We start from the raw sequence: 16203 nt of genomic DNA, 5'->3' as shown, positions 1-16203 counted from the left end.
TGTAGCCACACACAGCCTGGTGATTTTTAGTGATTGATGATGCACATTAACCACATTGCCGTCTTGCGCTCTAATGTCAGCATGTACCTGATAATATAGTTTGATATGGAAGCATCAGAAAAAAAGAACTGCACTGCTAAAAAGTCACCAATATGAACTCTGATGCAGAGCTCTGCTGTCAACAATAAAATCAACAAGCCTTTATATTTAACAACTCTGATGCTGAACTCCAGGAGCTGAATTTGAAGCTGGAGGTTAGGGTTGAGTGGTTCATATAAAATTATGTTGTGAATATTCTTTTGTGAAATTCAAGCAGGGGGAAGATGTGAGAATGCAACTTTGTTACTTTTAATGCCATTTACTGTGCTAATCTGCTAGGCCCCAGAGGAAGCAACTTTAATCATCCAAGTTCAAAGTGCTGAAAACGAAGTGTGACAAAAGGAGCTCTTGCATAACTAGCGTGCTGTTGACAAAAAGATAAGCACATGTGAACTGAATGTCATACTGAAGAGGACAGTGTTCAGAACTTTGTGGGGGTTTTGTAATAAAGATCTGAAGCTGTTACATATACACCATAAAATTACATTACTCAGTAAAAAACTGCAAACCCAGAATTTTTATTCCTCAGTGCTCATGAGCGCATCCAGGCTGCAGCAACTGAAGAGTCAGATTTTGCCTGATAATAAGGTAAGTGTAACATTTTAAGAAATACATGATAAAACTGAAGATTTGTGATTTTAAAATAAAGTGAAACAGCATTATATAGTCGATAGGTTGTTATGTACTACAACTTATGGCTGAGGTGACATTAGTTTTAGTTAACAGTTCAATATCAAATATAACAAAATATGCTATTTTTAATTATTGAACACAGTCTTGTGGCAAATTTAAACCAAGGGTTCTGCTGTGGTTGCTGTCTAAAATCTTTAAATTGCCAAAGATAGTTTAACATTGCAAGAACTCACTGGTGCTTTAAGAAAACTACACCAGCATCAATATCTCATTTGTAAGATGCAAATGTGTGGATATTGTTTCATCTTAATATTACTATTTTAATGTGATTCCTCCATATTAAGCTGCTCTGTTTAAAGTCCTATGTCTTCGGTCTGTAGCTCACAGCAATGTCAGGATCACCTAGTCCTCTGACCACACATGTGCTGAACACTGCAATGGGTGTCCCCGGGTCAAATATGGCCCTCAGCCTTTATCAACAAGACCCCTCCACAAACACCTGGAATTTAATCACCACCGGGTAAGAACCTGGAAAAAAAAAAGCATCACCAAGAAACCTATAATTAGTTGAAAATCTCAAAGACTGCTGTAAAAGTTGATGTCTTTGTGCAAAGCTCTTCGATCTTATGCTTTTTGAACAGGACCACTAATGATGATGGACGTTGCCCTGGACTTATCACAAAACAATCATTTAAATCTGGTGTGTACAAAATGCATTTTGAGACGGCTCAGTATTGGGCGAGTATGGGAGAGACCTGCTTTTACCCGTATGTTGAGGTGAGGAAATGCTAAAACTGTTGATATCTCACGATTTACTTGTGGTGTCATCACAATTTTTGAGACTAAATCGGTAAATTTATGTCCAATTTAAACCAGTTGTATGGACTTGAATATTAATCTTATCTCTGTAATCTTTCTGTTTTTCTTTTTTCTTCTTGCAGATTGTCTTCACCATAAATGACCCTGGGCAAAAGTACCATATCCCTCTGCTTCTGAGTCGTTTCTCTTACAGTACATACAGAGGGAGCTAGATAGCAAGCAAGAGGAACCTCCTGAGATTACTCCACCTGTCAGCTGTTTGACACATCACATGATGGCACTGAATGAACTGTCACACATATTGGACATATTGACAAGGCACAATACTCCATTTCAATTATTCTTTTTGTTGTAATAGTGCCACAATACCATATTTTCTTTCTTAAAAAACAAACAAACAAAAAACACTTATTAATATATGCTGTACTTTAGTCTACCATATCAACTATTGTAAGCTGTTATTTTAAGATGTGTAACGTCTAAACTATCAAATAATACATCTGTCTAAATCACCAGTTTCTGTATGTGATACAAATTGAAACATATTGATTGATCAATTGTGTTACATGTGCACTGCCTTTAAAAAGACAGTAACCTTCAAGAAACCCCTCCAGGTCCTGTGAAACCTGAGAGTATATCATCACAAGAACCATACAAATCGCTGTAGGATAAAGTTAAGATTTTCCATATTTCCAGTTAGAGATCCTTCTTTCAGTATTACCCCTATGAGGTATAAGTAATTATTGGTGGTAACTTTGGCCACAGCTCTACCCTAACCTTATATTTTGGAGAAAAATCAAACGGACTTCCTGGGAAAAAATGTTATAATGTTATAATAATTGCCAAGACTTGGGAGAATAAAATATATAACTTCAGAGGCATAATGATACAATGCACGACAGAGTGATCCTGACTCTCTCATTGATTGATCTAGCCTGTCGGATCTGTTTTTCTGACGTCGATTATCCTTCCTTCAGTTAGGCAGGGCCTAGCCTGTGATAGCAGTTTAGTGGGAATTTTATTGCGATACACCATCCCAGTTTTGACTTTTAGGTCAATATTACGGTTATAAAAAATGGCAGACGAAGAATTAGAGGCGATTAGGCGGCAAAGAATGGCGGAGCTACAGGCAAAGCAAGGGGTAAGAACCGAATAGGCACTGGAAAGCATGGTTTCACCCGCCTTATATGGAGATGCTGAGTTCAGTATACTGCTAGCTAGTGTAGCTAAAAAAAAACAACAACAAAAACAAACCACCACTTAACTCTAACTTAAGGGATATACACAGCTAACTTAATGAGCCTCATGTTTGGTGCAGATGATATTTGCTTCCTCATCTAGATGTGTTAACATCACCATAGTGCTAGCTTTGTATCAGTCAGCGCATACCCTCTGAAAATCAAAGCGCTGGCTTGTTGGAACAAAATTGAACAAATTTTTAGACTTGCTACTGATGGAGTGGTCGTTGTGGTTCCTCCTTTCTACAGATAATGTGTGTGTGTGTGTGTGTGTGTGTGTGTGTGTGTGTGTCTTTATCTAAACTTTGACATTAGCACAGCATGTAAGTAAGCGGCAGCAATTTCTGACGTGTTTGGTGAACTGTCAGTAGTCTAATACGTTATCATATGTCAGAAATAAGTATTTATACTAATTCACATGCAGTGCAGTGACTAGAGAGTCCTCACGTGTCTGGGTTTCTGTCATTGTTTTTGAAAATATTTGACACTCATAAATTTCTATTTTATGTCTTTTTGTGACCTCAGAAAATACAATGATCAGTGGGTTTTAAAGCTCATTGATGATATCCAACTTACCTCAAGAAGACTGTAATAGGAACTTTTCACTGAATGTGCCTATTTAAAAAATCTGTCATATGAGTTTTGTTTGTTTGTTGACAGTAGTCTAACTTTATTTGTTACAAAATAGAGAACGTACTGGACTTTAATTCATTGTCTAGAGGACATTATAGGGTACCTACCATTAAAAAATATCCAAAGCAACGAATTTACAAACTCGATTAAAGATAAGCCATTATGGTATACTTTGCTATACTGGTTTGAGTAAAATATAGAATTTTTAAAAACAAAATGAAGAAACTTGAAAACATAACCAAAGAGATTGCTCTCACGGTCCTTCTTGTATCGTCAGACCTGAAAATAACAGCAAATAAGTTACTTTATCAAATTTTCACCATTACCAACATTAAAGTACTGTTTGATTGGTGGATGGAATAAAATAAAATGTCTACCAGTTAGCTGAATGTATAAATAAAATCTGTATTTAATGGTGCTGTCCTGTATACTTCCAGGAAGGTAATAATCAGCAAGCAGAGGAGGCCAAACAAAGGTACGATGTGTAATTGATCAAAAAAGAAACTACTTTAGCTGAATTTTTCCTGTATATAGTACTTGTACTTGCATAAAGGACTGTTTATATATAAGACTAACTGTTATATGCCTTAAGTATTGCACTTTTTTTGTAACTGAACCAAAATATTTCCATACAGCAGAAATGTGTATATATAACTTCCGTTGAATATATTTTTTCCTATTTAACTCAGTCTTATTTATATAGTGCCAAATTACAACAACAGTCACCTCAAGGTGCTTAATATTGTAAGGTATAGACCCATTACATTAATACGGAGAAACCCCAACAATTAGATGACCCGCTGTGAGCCAGCACTGAAAGTTTTTGACATATATGTAATATCTAAACTCTCAGTGTAGCTGACCAACCTGGTATTCTTACTGCTTAACTTCTATATAAATGCAGTATCTTTTGTTTTCTTTTAGTTGGTCTCAGTTGATCAATGTAATTGTTTTCTAATTACAGAGAAACAGATATGAGGAACTCCATATTGGCTCAAGTTCTAGACCAGTCTGCCCGTGCAAGATGTAAGTGTGGTTTCATATACTGTATATCCTTCATCCTAATAAAACTCCTCTTTGGAAATTAATAGTGCTGTCTCGTTGTATTTTATTTTTTAGTGAGCAATCTTGCCTTGGTGAAGCCAGAAAAGGCAAATGCAGTTGAAAACTATCTCATTCAAATGGCTCGTTTTGGAAAGCTGGGAGGAAAGGTAAGAAAGTACAGACATGGGGAAAAAGTTTTCACAGCACTCTCTGCGATCCTATGAAAAACTAAATACACCCCACCATTCAGTATCTTGTAAAACCACCTTCAGCCAAGCTGTAGTTGTCAGGCAGATTTAGCACTATAATATTTCCGTGTACAGTGGAGTTTGCAGTTAACTCAACTGCAAGGTGCCTGCATGGTGCCAGCAAAGTGCCAAACATCTGCTTTCAGAGGTGGTCACACGACTGACGATCATTTAAGTCCATTTAAGCAGCAAGAGTGCATGTAGTTTTTCACTATGCATTCCTCTCAAAACTCTTTTTTTTTTTTTTTTTTTTTTTTTTTCCTCAAATGACTTTAACTTTGAATGCTTCTAGCAAAACATATTGAATAAACTCATTTCCACTTTTGTCAGATTACAGAATCAGGCTTGATCGAGATCCTAGAAAAAGTCAGCCAACAAACAGAAAAAAAGACAACCGTTACAGTAAGTTTCTCTGAAATGTCACATACATTTGATTTTTTTTCCTGTAATTTATCTGTATTACATTTCTAATATACTCTACTTGACAGTTCAACAGACGGAGGGTGATGGACTCGGATGATGAGGACGACTATTAACTTTCAACAGGAGCTCTGGAATGAGCAACCAAATCAGAGCAGTTGACATGCTTTGCTGGGACTCTGACAGGATCGCTGACTAGTGTGTTCCTGTTAGCTGAACCCTGAGATGCCACACTAGCTTCTGTGTGTCTTTGGAAACTACCAACCAAGATGGAAAACAAGGACATTTGATATTGCAGCATTTGGTGGGATTGTTGAACACAATGTCAATTAACATTTTCTTTTGTAAACTCTTCAATCAAGATGCTACAAATTTTTACTGCTTATCTGACAGCTCATGGCACTGTTTGACTCTCCTAGTCCATCTCAGTAGTTTCCTTTATTTTCACCACGGTTCATGCATTTTCTTCAAACATTAGAAACTAGTTAAAATGCAGATAATACTGATGTTAATGCATTTTATGTGGGTCTACTCTTTAATTGCCATCTAGGCTACTATCCCATTAGCTGTTATTCTAGGATTCTTGTTGCTGATGTGTACCTTGAGGGTTCACATATAAATTAAATGAGCCTTAAATTGAAATGTTTTTCCTTATTAGGGGACTGTTTCTAAAATTGTCCTTCACCATTTAAATGAGTGTTAAATCTTTTTTTAAGTTTTCATTTAGAATTAAACACAAATTGTATTCCACTGACTTGAACATCAAATATCACAACATCAATACACAGTAACGTCCCCACCATACAAAGGTAGACTGTCAGTCTATGGATGAGGTGGATGATTGACTCTGGACTTTTTGCTTTATAAATAAGTTCACATTTTGACATTCAATTCAGAAGCAGGAGTTAACAGACTGCCAAATGTATCCAACAACTTTTGAAATAAAATGCAAGATGGGGAAATGTGTTTTATATTAATATACTTTATTATCTCTAGAAAAGTCTGTCCGAAATCACTGTAGTCACCATACTGACAGAACTGCTTTTATCGGTGTCAGTACCAATAACGATGTACAGTATAAGAAAGCATTTAATGTACCTCAGTTGTTCATTACATGTCAAATACAATAACTGAGTACCTTTTCAGCACTGAATCCTGCAGCTTATCTCTAATTCACAATAGTCATTTCCTGCCTGAGCACTTATTAAGATTTTTAATTCATATTGCGTTTATAATTCAAAATTGCGTTGACTTGAATAAACCCTAACACCGACGATAGGGGTCTGGGTTGGTCTTACGCTTGCCTCATTTTCACACGACCGTGGTCAGATGATTTCTCATTGGCTATTTAGAGTTCAGTGCACTCAGCCCGACTCTGATTGGTGCTCGGGTTAGTCACATGTTCACCACTAACCAATCGGGTGAGTCTGCTAGGAAACGCTACAGTAAGGTCCAGGCAGCCACGCTGAGAGTGCTAAACTTGGTGAGAGGGTTGTACAGTGTGTTTTAAAAACATTCAGGTAGTCTTTTTATTGGTGTATATGCAGAGCCATGCCGGAGGACAGAACTGAGCAGCCACATATAGTTACATGTACCGCTCCAGTGAATATAGCTGTCATTAAATACTGTAAGTATCACCTGGACTTGTGTTTGAGTTAGCATTGTTTTGTTATGGTTGTATCATTTGGACTCAAGTAAAACTGAATCGACAGTGCCTGTGTGTTAATGTCTGACTGAATATTGGCTATTAAAGGTCTGAATTACTCTCGAGTCTATTTATATTGTATCCTAATATCAGGCTGATGACACCTCGGTTGTGGACTCCGTGTTAAAGCCTTCTTACTTTTCAGGGGGCAAGAGAAATGAAGACTTAATTCTACCCATTAACTCATCTTTGAGCGTCACATTGCATCAAGACCAGGTATGTTAATTAAAACGAAATCCTCACGAAGCCTGTGTCTGTAAAAAACACACTCTTTCTCTATGTTTTCTCATTTCGTCGTGTTTCCCTGTCGAGCGCTGCAGAATAACTGCTGCTGTGGCAGTAAGAGTTCACTTAATGGAGCCAAAGTCTCTATAAAATAGACTGTTAAGAGAATATTATGTCATAACATTACTGTTAGTCTCAATTAGGATTGCCAGACAAACTTTAAATATTTATCTGCTGTTTTAGTATTTGCAGTGTGAACACAGTTATATTAAACTTTACCTGTTCACGTCTATTAGATATTCTACTAAATGAATATTGGGGGAAAAAGTATTGTGACAATCTGGAAGAAATTCTCTGTTACTCAGATTACAGACGATTGGCATCACTTTTGCACTGTCCCTTGAAACTGGGATACACAGACATACACTGTGTTTTGTGCTTTTCACATGTCTCCGGGCTTCACGTTGGATATTATGTTATATTAGTAATAACATACACTACTACATACAGCACCATTATTTCTCTAGTTTCTCTTTTGCTCTTCTTTGCATGTTTGCTGCTTTTTTGTTCTGTTCTCTGTAAAGATCTGTCAGTTCTTTGGTCCTTTTTGAAGAACACACTGCACACCCATGATGAGATATGCTTTTGGCAAATAACGCTTTGGGAATCATCTTCTTGGTGCAAAAATACATTTTTATATTTTATGTAGCTTTACCTAAAGAAATCACGAAATGTTTTGGAACGGGCTGAAGTAACAAAGTTCTTAAAGATACAATTTAAAATTGGTTTGGCTAATTGGTCTGTTATGTATGGACATAACACTGGTTCATCCCTTGAGTTAGATGCCTTTTTTATGCTTGAGTGATTGATAAATCAGTTTTAAGTTGCTTAATAAACAAAAACAGATCCCTCTATAAGTGGTTAGGTACAAGGACTGGACTAAAAATGTGTATAAAAGCATCCAATGTCCAAAGTAAAACTTTGAAAGAACTTCAGAATGCCTGGAGAACTATTGCTCTCGAGCACTCTTAAAAAATTACAAAAAGGTCTGGTTCTTGGAAACATAATAGAAAAAAATGAGGGCTGGTTCAGATTTTTGCACACCACTGTAAATGCAGCTTAATACAGACGTACCTTCCTTTCTTCTTCTGCTTAGCTGAAAACAACCACTACAGTTGCAACCAGCAGATCATTTCAGGAGGATCGAATATGGCTCAACGGTAAAGAGGAGGACATAACCCATTCCAGACTGCAGTCCTGTCTGAGAGAGAGTGAGTGTTGTGCATTATATTTGTAAAATCATAGAGCAGACAGAAAGGAGTGCATACTACAATGTAGTTTTCTTTCTTTTTTTCTTTATATTTAGTTCGACGATTGGCACGGAAGCGGCGTAATGATGGAGACTCTGGCGTGGATTCAGCTAGTTTGTCACACAAAGTCCACATTTGCTCAGTTAACAACTTCCCCACTGCTGCTGGACTCGCCTCTTCAGCAGCTGGATTTGCTTGCCTGGGTGAGCTTGTCTGTGCTATAATTCACTTTTGCTAGCATCTCCTTCTCCACCTTTCTTATAGTTGATATTGCTTCACTTAGTCCCAGTGTCTTTGTTTTTTTTTTTTGACTGTTCTGTGGCGCAGTTTACTCTCTGGCTCGGGTGTTTGGAGTAGAAGGAGAGTTGTCTGGGATTGCTCGTCAAGGCTCTGGCAGCGCATGCCGGAGCATGTATGGAGGTTTCGTCCAGTGGATCATGGGAAACAAAGAGGATGGGAAGGACAGTTTAGCCCAGCAGGTGGAGCCAGAGACTCACTGGCCTGAGCTCAGAATCCTCGTACTAGTGGTAGGTCTGATTGTGGGTATAGGAGAGTGACACTAAATAAGTGAAAATAATGCTGATGAATTTGCACTTTTAGAAATGCAGGAATGCAAAAGTTACATCAATTTGATGCACTTCTGTCACAGGCCAGTGCAGAGCGGAAACCAGTTGGCAGCACCTCTGGAATGCAAACCAGTGTAAAAACAAGCTGCCTATTAAAGGTTTGTTCACCTTATACTGCAAATGTCAGAATTTTAATGTATATCAATTGGCACTTTATTTAAACCCAGCTCACTAATACAACACATGTCTGACTGTCATACCTGTGTCTGTGTGTGTCTGCGTTAGCACCGCGCTGAATCTGTTGTCCCAGGCCGGATGGTAGAGATGACTGAAGCAATACGAAAAAAGGACTTTACTGCATTTGCTGAACTAACCGTGAAGGATAGTAACCAGTTTCATGCCACCTGCCTCGACACGTACCCCCCTATTTTCTACCTCAATCATGTTTCGCAGCAGATCATCAGCTTGGTCCATCGTTACAACAAGCATTACGGGGAGACGAGGGTGAGCAGCTATTACAGTGGCATTATGGGAGAAATATCTGGGCACTGGACTTTATTTATTTATACATATTTGTATTTTCATTCCCTTATTTCCATTTTATTTTATTGTTTTTCCATGAAATTGATTTTTCCAACTTGGGGGTCACAGGTGCCTGTCCCAGCTGATATAGGGCGAGAGTTTAGTTTAACAGTGGACATGTTGCCAGTCCATCACTCAACACCATACCATGCTTTCAATGAAATAAAGAAAACTTAATTTCCTCATGTGTTAAAATAATCCATATTTTTTTTATGATGCCGTAAAGAAGATGTGAAAGATGTGTGATGGTTTTAAACTGGAGACAGGAAAATCTCATTTTTTCTGCAATAGTCACATTCTGTTTATTATCTTTATAGGTAGCCTACACTTTTGATGCAGGGCCCAATGCTGTGATCTTCACTTTACAGCAGCACGTTCCTGAGTTTGTGCACATGGTTCAATATTTCTTTCCCCCAGAAACCAACGGAGCAGAGTAAGTTGAAGGATGTTAAGCTCATTCCCTTTAAAATCCGTCTATAGCAATTAATTAATCCTGAAAAATCAACATTTAAATGCATATATATATAGATATATACAGTGGAAAGTATTAGGTCTTTTCGTGTAATCTAAAACTGATAAAGCAGACCTTTTGCCCATTAACCTACTCTGAAATTTGTGAAAGTGAAACTTGTTTTGGTTTGTTAAAAATCAAGAACTGAAATCAGTTCTTACCAAGGTGCTGCATTCAACATTTTGGTCAGGTGCATCCTGTTTGCTTTAATTATTTTTGACACGTGTCTACAACATGACTGTGGAAACCTAAATGATTTGAGCACAGCTTACCAAGGCATGTGCCTGTAAAGAAAGTCTAACAAATCATATTGTATTAAGGCCCAAAGTCCAGGAAACTCTGTAAAAACTGACCATAAAACTGTGGTGAAGAACACCATTTCTGAGGTTTTGAGTGTTCCCAAAAGTGCATTGTACTCAGTAGATTAACATCTCTAGAAGATATTTACCAGAAGTTACCTTGCCATCCAACCAAAATAAGTGATCAAGCAAGAAAGGTCTGCTCTGACTGAACCTCAGAGGTCCTCAAGTTGTTGTGAAAACCTGCTGGAAGGACAGCCAACTTACTGGTCAAATGATCCACACACTTAACTCCCTGAGCAGACCACTATTTCTGACTAATACCAGGCACTGCTTATTATCTTGCTGAAGGCAAGTGAATCAGGATGCTTGCATACTATTGGGGTCTTTCTCCACAGAAGGGACATGAAGATGGAGGGATGTAAAGATTTCAGAAAGGGAACATGAAGATAACCTGCTTCAAATTGCACACAACCTGAAAACACAGAAATAGCTTGAGCTAGAAAAAACCTGCCTAGAAGAATAAATCTGAAATGTCTATGAAGATCTGAACCTGCAAATGCTGCTAAATGGACTTCCACAGAGGACTTAATGTTGCATCTTAATGTTGAATAATGTTTTAGAACAAATGGTAGACTTGTACTTTTGCTTATTAAGGTGTATTGGCCTTCAGTCCTTTTTAAAATGTGTCACTGAGTGCTTCTTTCCTCTCTGCAGCTTTATTAAGGGTCTTCCAGTCAACTGTGCTTCTCTTTCTGAGGAGCTGAAGCAAGGTATTGGTCTGGAACCCATGCCAAAGGGAATAAACTACATAATTAGTACTAAGGTATTCACTCATATTTATCCACACAAGCAATTACTCCAACTTTGTATTATAGGCTTACTTTAAACAGCAGCTGAAAGATACAGAGGTTTTAGATTTAAATGACCCATCTATGCTGCACAAAACTGCAGTGATGTGTCTGCTGTAGGATTGCAAGAAGGTTCAGATGTGTCTATGCAATACCTTTCAACATGCTGTTATGAAACATTGTCTTGCATTGGTCCATTTAACTAGGGCACTGAAAGAGCATGACAGTTATCTGAACCTTTGACCAGTGAGTGCTTCATTTGAAAAGCTAACGTTTCCAAGTGGAAAGAATAATTGTATAAATTTGAAGCTGTGAACACTCAGACACACATAATTAATCTGTTGTTTCATCTTCTTGTATTGTCTTCAAGGCTGGACCAGGCCCGCGTGTTGTAGAGGATCCTACTCAGCACCTGCTTTTATCTGATGGTTTTCCCAAGAAAACAATGTGATTTCCTCCTGCAGCCCTAAAGGAGCGAGTTCTACTGAGCAATAGGAAAGCCAATGTGACTTAGTTGCATACAACTTTTATCGCAGCAATACCAGACACCTTCCTCACAAGAGCGGAAGATGATACGTCTCCCTTTAAATATTAAACTGTCCTGTTTGGTCTCTTTTCATATCATCATTACTCCTTTGTGCTCTTTCATAGCTTTAATCATTTCTGTGTGTCTGCAGGTAGATAAACACTGATACTGCCTTGACACTGGTAGTAAATAAGTGGAAACTCTTGCAGTGAGCAATGCACTGAGTCATAAATACAGATCGGACCGCAGACTGGAGCTGACCCATTGTTCTCTGACCTGTCTGATCAAATCATTGTCTGTACAGTTTTTTGTTTCTTCTTGTTAATCACCATTTCCGATCAACAGTGCATATTTAATTCATGTCAATTCAATGTCAATGGCACACAATAAAATATATTTTGGTCAAGATTTCATTTGTTGTTTGTGATTTTTGTCATCATCCGATTCTCATCCAGATGAAAAAATAATTCTCTATTCAATCTCAGAACTTTAAAAGATTGACTCATAATTCTGGTACAGAAGCAGCAAAAGGGACAGCAAATAATGAAAAAGGAAAAAACAAAACTTTTACAAATTCCGGTAACCTAACAATCACCGCCACAGTCAACAATCACAGTGTGAATATCTTGGGATAAAGTCGGTCTTTCTTTTCCTTGTGTTACCTGCCAGGAGTTTTCGGTTCTTCCTCTTCCGCTGTAGCGCTGCATTTTTTTCGGACATGACGCTTGAAACGGGGATTGGCTAAGGCAGAACAAGCCTCGCCCTCTGACCTGCCCACCTGCACCCCTCAAATCTCGTAAATACATTTTCTTCCTTGTAGAAACTATTATCACCGTCGGTAATCCACGCCGGAGGAGCTCCAGGAGGTTGCAGAGGTGCTGTTAGGTTAACATAATGGGGAAGATTGAGTGGGCGATGTGGGCTAATGAGCAGGCTTTGGCGTCGGGTCTAAGTGAGTATGAAAACTTTATTATTATGGAGGGAAAGGGGGGCGGTATTTAGCATGTTTCTTCTTGTCTTATTAGGTTACATGAGCGGTTTAATTCAAACAGAATATTTTCAAAGGGAATTATACTTTTAGCCTCTTGTCTAGTTCATTTACAGAGTGTTTCTGACAACATAATAAAGCACAGTTTACCATCTCTTTGTTTGTGCAGTCTGCTGGAGTGTATTATTTTAATCTTATCTTCCTGTTTTCTTCTTTCAGTTCTCCTCACAGGAGGAATCGTAGGCGTTGCTGGACAGTTCAGAGGGTGGCAGTTTGCTGCTTATGCAGTGTATCCTTTATTTTCAGTTGTATTTTTTAATTGTGTCTGGATTTTTGGCTTATTAAGCTTTTTCTGTGTTGTAGAAATAATATTATGCTAAATAACTTAAAATAAAGTACAGATGTTATTTACGTCACAAAAATCTCTCGATTAGAACTGATATAAAGTATGTATTCAGGCTACAGTTTGCATACAGGAATGCATACAGGAAGCTGACATACTTATAACAAGTAAATACATTATAGGCTACACAGCTAATACTAGAGCCTTTAGCTTTCTGCTCTGTATTGACGTGATAGAACAGATGATGTGATTCATCTGTCCTCCACTACATCTTAAACAGGCTCTGTTGGATTGAGGTGTGGTGATTGTGGAGGCCATTTTAAGTTCAAGACACCAGTCTGAGACTGCGTAGTGCACTGCCCAAGTGAAATGAGCAATTACACTGTAGCCATGCAGGGACACATATGCTCATCAACAATACTCTGCTGTTACATTCAAATTATACTAAAACAGTAACGATTCTTTAATTGATGTGCCAAATTTTGACCCCACCATCTAAATGCTGCAGAAAGAGAGTCATCGCCAATCAACCAGGCAATATGTTTTTTCCAGCCATGCATGTCCACTCATGGGCCCACTGTGTGCTCTGTTTACTTTTCTTAGCTGCACAAATTGCAGCCTGTGTGGTCTAAAGCTGCTGATGACCATTTGCTTTTTTTGACAGATTTTGTGCTCAGAGATCCTTCTCTGCACAACATGTCATTTTAGTTTCTATTGCATTGCTGCTCAATCAGTGCAGCCATTCCTCTCCTATCTTTTCCATCAGGAAGTGTTTTCGCAGCTCAGTGGGTGAATTTTCTTTCTCTCTAAGGCTTATTTAAAGTTATTAATATATGTCAAAATGCATTTTGTTCCGGCCTCACTAGTGACTGAATTGGTGTTTTTATTGACAAGCAGTTGAACGAGTGTTATTAATACAATAACTGTCAAATGTATATGATGCTTCACACAGTATGTTAAGGACAATTGTGCAGCAAGTTAACATCAAACCTGACCAAATGTTCTAGTATTATGGATTTAACCGATGCTGTGCTTAACAATGTTCACACTGACATGCAAGAACATTATTTCTTTTTATTCATTAATGGCAAAAATACAACATGGGAAAGTACTTTCTTTCCCCCAGTAGCTATTCTTATGAAATAATGGACATATTCTCTTTTGTATTAGAAACAATGCTCTCATTCATTATTGTCTTTGCCTGCTGAACCTGCTCAGCGTCACCAGTGTTTATCTCAATTTCACTTCTCAGACTTATCTCAGTGAGCATTCTTATCTGACTTCTTTTGGTCCTGTTGACTTAGTGCACTGTGTTTACTGATGATGATATATTGTTTCTGTTTTTATGTCTATGTGACACTTTGCATGCAAATAAAGAACATTATTTTAAAGAAAACACCTTGACAGATAACTAGTGCTGCTGGGGTGTTTGTGTGTCTACTTGAGTATCCCAGAAGCAAGAGGGCCAAGGGCACGAGTGTGGAGAGAACGTAAGCAAACACTATTCATTTGGATGTGTGCTGGACTTTAATGGACAAATTCTAAGTTGCTCATGGTTGTGTCTTAATTTCTCTCAGGGGCCAGTACTGCTTCACTGTGTGTGTAAAAGCCTTTGGACCACTGACCAGGAACTACTATGTCAGGGCATTCTTACATGCTGCGTGAGTTCCTTATCTCAGCTGCTATCTTTGCCAAACAGCTTTCTATCACTGTCGATTAGTCAAGGATTATGACTTCGTTTATTTTGTCTTTTGTCATCAAAATCCCTTTGTTTTTGTTTTTTTCCCTCAGCATCTGTGTACCTGGAGGTTTTATGCTTGCCACTGTTCTCGGATGTGTCTGCCTTGGGATTGCCAGCCTCATCTACCTTGCAGTAAGTTTGCAGCTTTTAACCCATTTATTTTTCTTTTGTCCAGCAAGTTAAATAACTTTTTGATAAAGTTGTTAACTGAAGCAGGAACTGGCCAGTTAGTGGAAACAAGGAAATAGCAATAAGGAAGAGGTTGTTACTGGCACCTCTGTTGAAAGATGGCCATGTAGTTATGAAATCTGAACAGTTACGGGTGTGACTGAATTCCTCAACACCTCTGTGGATCTCTGTGGAAGCTTTTGAGGTTGCACTGTTTATTTTTATATTTTCTAAACTACTGTGAGTGTCAAAGATAAGGACCAGTAATAATAATCTTCCTAATTTTCAGACTTGAACAGTAACTTTCAGTCATGCTTAACTTAATCATCCACAAGCCAGTCATTGTTGATTTGTCATCTTCTTGCTTTGTAGGCCGCTATACGAGGTGAGCATTGGGAGCCCATTCTTCCACGGAAGGAGACCCGAAAACCAGTTGCACAGAGCATCAAGAATCCTCCTCAGAATCCACCACCAAGACCTCCTCCAGAGATGCGCAGGAAACAAGCAGGCGACCTTGAAAAATCAGCCTATGACAACCCCATGTCTGTTACTGATGATGAATAAGCAGTATAGCTTCAATCCATAACCAGTTACAGTTCACTGGATTGTGTAACTCTGGATGAACAACGTTTTTCTGAAGTTTAGTGTTTCTGTTGACCGGGCAACAAGTTAGACACACACCTCCTTACCGCAACTTGGAGAAAAATGGGAGGAAAAAATGAAGGAAATAATTTGTTCAATGAAGAAAGAAAAATCAGACAACAGAATATAAATGTAAACACTGTAGCTGCTAAGTGTCATCCGCTAACAAATATTGTCAATTTGTTTTAAGTTGTTCTGCATCCAAAATAATTACACTGTGTTTTAACCCTTTACGTATTTCTTAAAAAGCAGCTCATCCCAATGCTGTTTAACAGGAATAAATGGACCTGCTGTTTTGACTGTATCTGGCTGACATTAAGCCATTTATTAAACTTTTTGCTAGCATTTTCACTGTGTTGTAAATAAACTCCTTTTATCCTTTGACTCATTATGTGTTGTAGGCGTATTCTTTAAATCTCTATTCTACAAGGTTTCTGTGGTAAATTATTTTAAGCAATGCAACTTCCCCATTTTGCAAATGTACACAATTTCAATATGTCAGAATTTCCCTTTCTTGTCTCAGCTGTTTCTTTCTTCTTCTGCATTTTTGTCATATTGCCATCAATTGTTGGCTTACAAAGGGAAAAAAATCTTAGGATCATTCATTTGGTT

At 38.0% G+C, this 16203-nt stretch overlaps 4 protein-coding genes across 4 annotated transcripts; all 4 read left to right on the top strand.

Moving 5' to 3' along the window:
* Positions 1 to 230: 230 nt before the first annotated feature.
* uraha (urate (5-hydroxyiso-) hydrolase a) lies at positions 231 to 2447 on the top strand. The gene is made up of 4 exons (XM_084932544.1): positions 231 to 687; positions 1113 to 1252; positions 1374 to 1509; positions 1674 to 2447. The coding sequence occupies exons 1-4, from the start codon at positions 634 to 636 to the stop codon at positions 1761 to 1763; spliced, it is 420 nt and encodes a 139-aa protein (XP_084788670.1). The 5' UTR covers positions 231 to 633; the 3' UTR covers positions 1764 to 2447.
* A 61-nt stretch (positions 2448 to 2508) lies between these two features.
* On the top strand, positions 2509 to 6096 carry pdcd5 (programmed cell death 5). Its single transcript, XM_084932554.1, has 6 exons — positions 2509 to 2692; positions 3860 to 3897; positions 4387 to 4448; positions 4542 to 4633; positions 5045 to 5116; positions 5203 to 6096. Exons 1-6 carry the CDS (start codon positions 2627 to 2629, stop codon positions 5248 to 5250), a joined length of 378 nt encoding a protein of 125 aa, XP_084788680.1. The 5' UTR covers positions 2509 to 2626; the 3' UTR covers positions 5251 to 6096.
* A 106-nt stretch (positions 6097 to 6202) lies between these two features.
* mvda (mevalonate (diphospho) decarboxylase a) lies at positions 6203 to 12122 on the top strand. Its single transcript, XM_084932504.1, has 10 exons — positions 6203 to 6761; positions 6985 to 7055; positions 8221 to 8335; positions 8431 to 8577; positions 8702 to 8901; positions 9024 to 9098; positions 9226 to 9444; positions 9840 to 9955; positions 11050 to 11158; positions 11554 to 12122. The coding sequence occupies exons 1-10, from the start codon at positions 6686 to 6688 to the stop codon at positions 11632 to 11634; spliced, it is 1209 nt and encodes a 402-aa protein (XP_084788630.1). The 5' UTR covers positions 6203 to 6685; the 3' UTR covers positions 11635 to 12122.
* A 359-nt stretch (positions 12123 to 12481) lies between these two features.
* On the top strand, positions 12482 to 15975 carry cyba (cytochrome b-245, alpha polypeptide). The gene is made up of 6 exons (XM_084932525.1): positions 12482 to 12661; positions 12917 to 12986; positions 14456 to 14530; positions 14618 to 14701; positions 14832 to 14913; positions 15322 to 15975. The coding sequence occupies exons 1-6, from the start codon at positions 12604 to 12606 to the stop codon at positions 15511 to 15513; spliced, it is 561 nt and encodes a 186-aa protein (XP_084788651.1). The 5' UTR covers positions 12482 to 12603; the 3' UTR covers positions 15514 to 15975.
* The last annotated feature ends 228 nt before the right edge of the window (positions 15976 to 16203 follow it).

Source organism: Perissodus microlepis, chromosome 1, assembly GCF_051167445.1.
Source record: "Perissodus microlepis isolate ML-2025 ecotype Zambia chromosome 1, ASM5116744v1, whole genome shotgun sequence".
In the NCBI taxonomy this organism is placed as follows: Eukaryota; Metazoa; Chordata; class Actinopteri; order Cichliformes; family Cichlidae; genus Perissodus; species Perissodus microlepis.
This window is presented reverse-complemented; position numbering and strand designations above follow the sequence as displayed.

Bases quoted from the DNA above. Each gene is read 5' to 3' on its own strand.
- uraha (XM_084932544.1), top strand. From the start codon at position 634: ATGAGCGCATCCAGGCTGCAGCAACTGAAGAGTCAGATTTTGCCTGAT. The intron at 688-1,112 runs GTAAGTGTAACA...TTCGGTCTGTAG, and splicing joins AGATTTTGCCTGATAATAAG to CTCACAGCAATGTCAGGATC. The intron at 1,510-1,673 runs GTGAGGAAATGC...TTCTTCTTGCAG, and splicing joins GCTTTTACCCGTATGTTGAG to ATTGTCTTCACCATAAATGA.
- pdcd5 (XM_084932554.1), top strand. From the start codon at position 2,627: ATGGCAGACGAAGAATTAGAGGCGATTAGGCGGCAAAGAATGGCGGAG. The intron at 3,898-4,386 runs GTACGATGTGTA...TTCTAATTACAG, and splicing joins GCAGAGGAGGCCAAACAAAG to AGAAACAGATATGAGGAACT. The intron at 4,634-5,044 runs GTAAGAAAGTAC...CACTTTTGTCAG, and splicing joins TTGGAAAGCTGGGAGGAAAG to ATTACAGAATCAGGCTTGAT.
- cyba (XM_084932525.1), top strand. From the start codon at position 12,604: ATGGGGAAGATTGAGTGGGCGATGTGGGCTAATGAGCAGGCTTTGGCG. The intron at 12,662-12,916 runs GTGAGTATGAAA...TTCTTCTTTCAG, and splicing joins GGCTTTGGCGTCGGGTCTAA to TTCTCCTCACAGGAGGAATC. The intron at 14,531-14,617 runs GTAAGCAAACAC...AATTTCTCTCAG, and splicing joins GGCACGAGTGTGGAGAGAAC to GGGCCAGTACTGCTTCACTG.
- mvda (XM_084932504.1), top strand. From the start codon at position 6,686: ATGCCGGAGGACAGAACTGAGCAGCCACATATAGTTACATGTACCGCT. The intron at 8,578-8,701 runs GTGAGCTTGTCT...TCTGTGGCGCAG, and splicing joins AGCTGGATTTGCTTGCCTGG to TTTACTCTCTGGCTCGGGTG. The intron at 8,902-9,023 runs GTAGGTCTGATT...CTTCTGTCACAG, and splicing joins TCAGAATCCTCGTACTAGTG to GCCAGTGCAGAGCGGAAACC.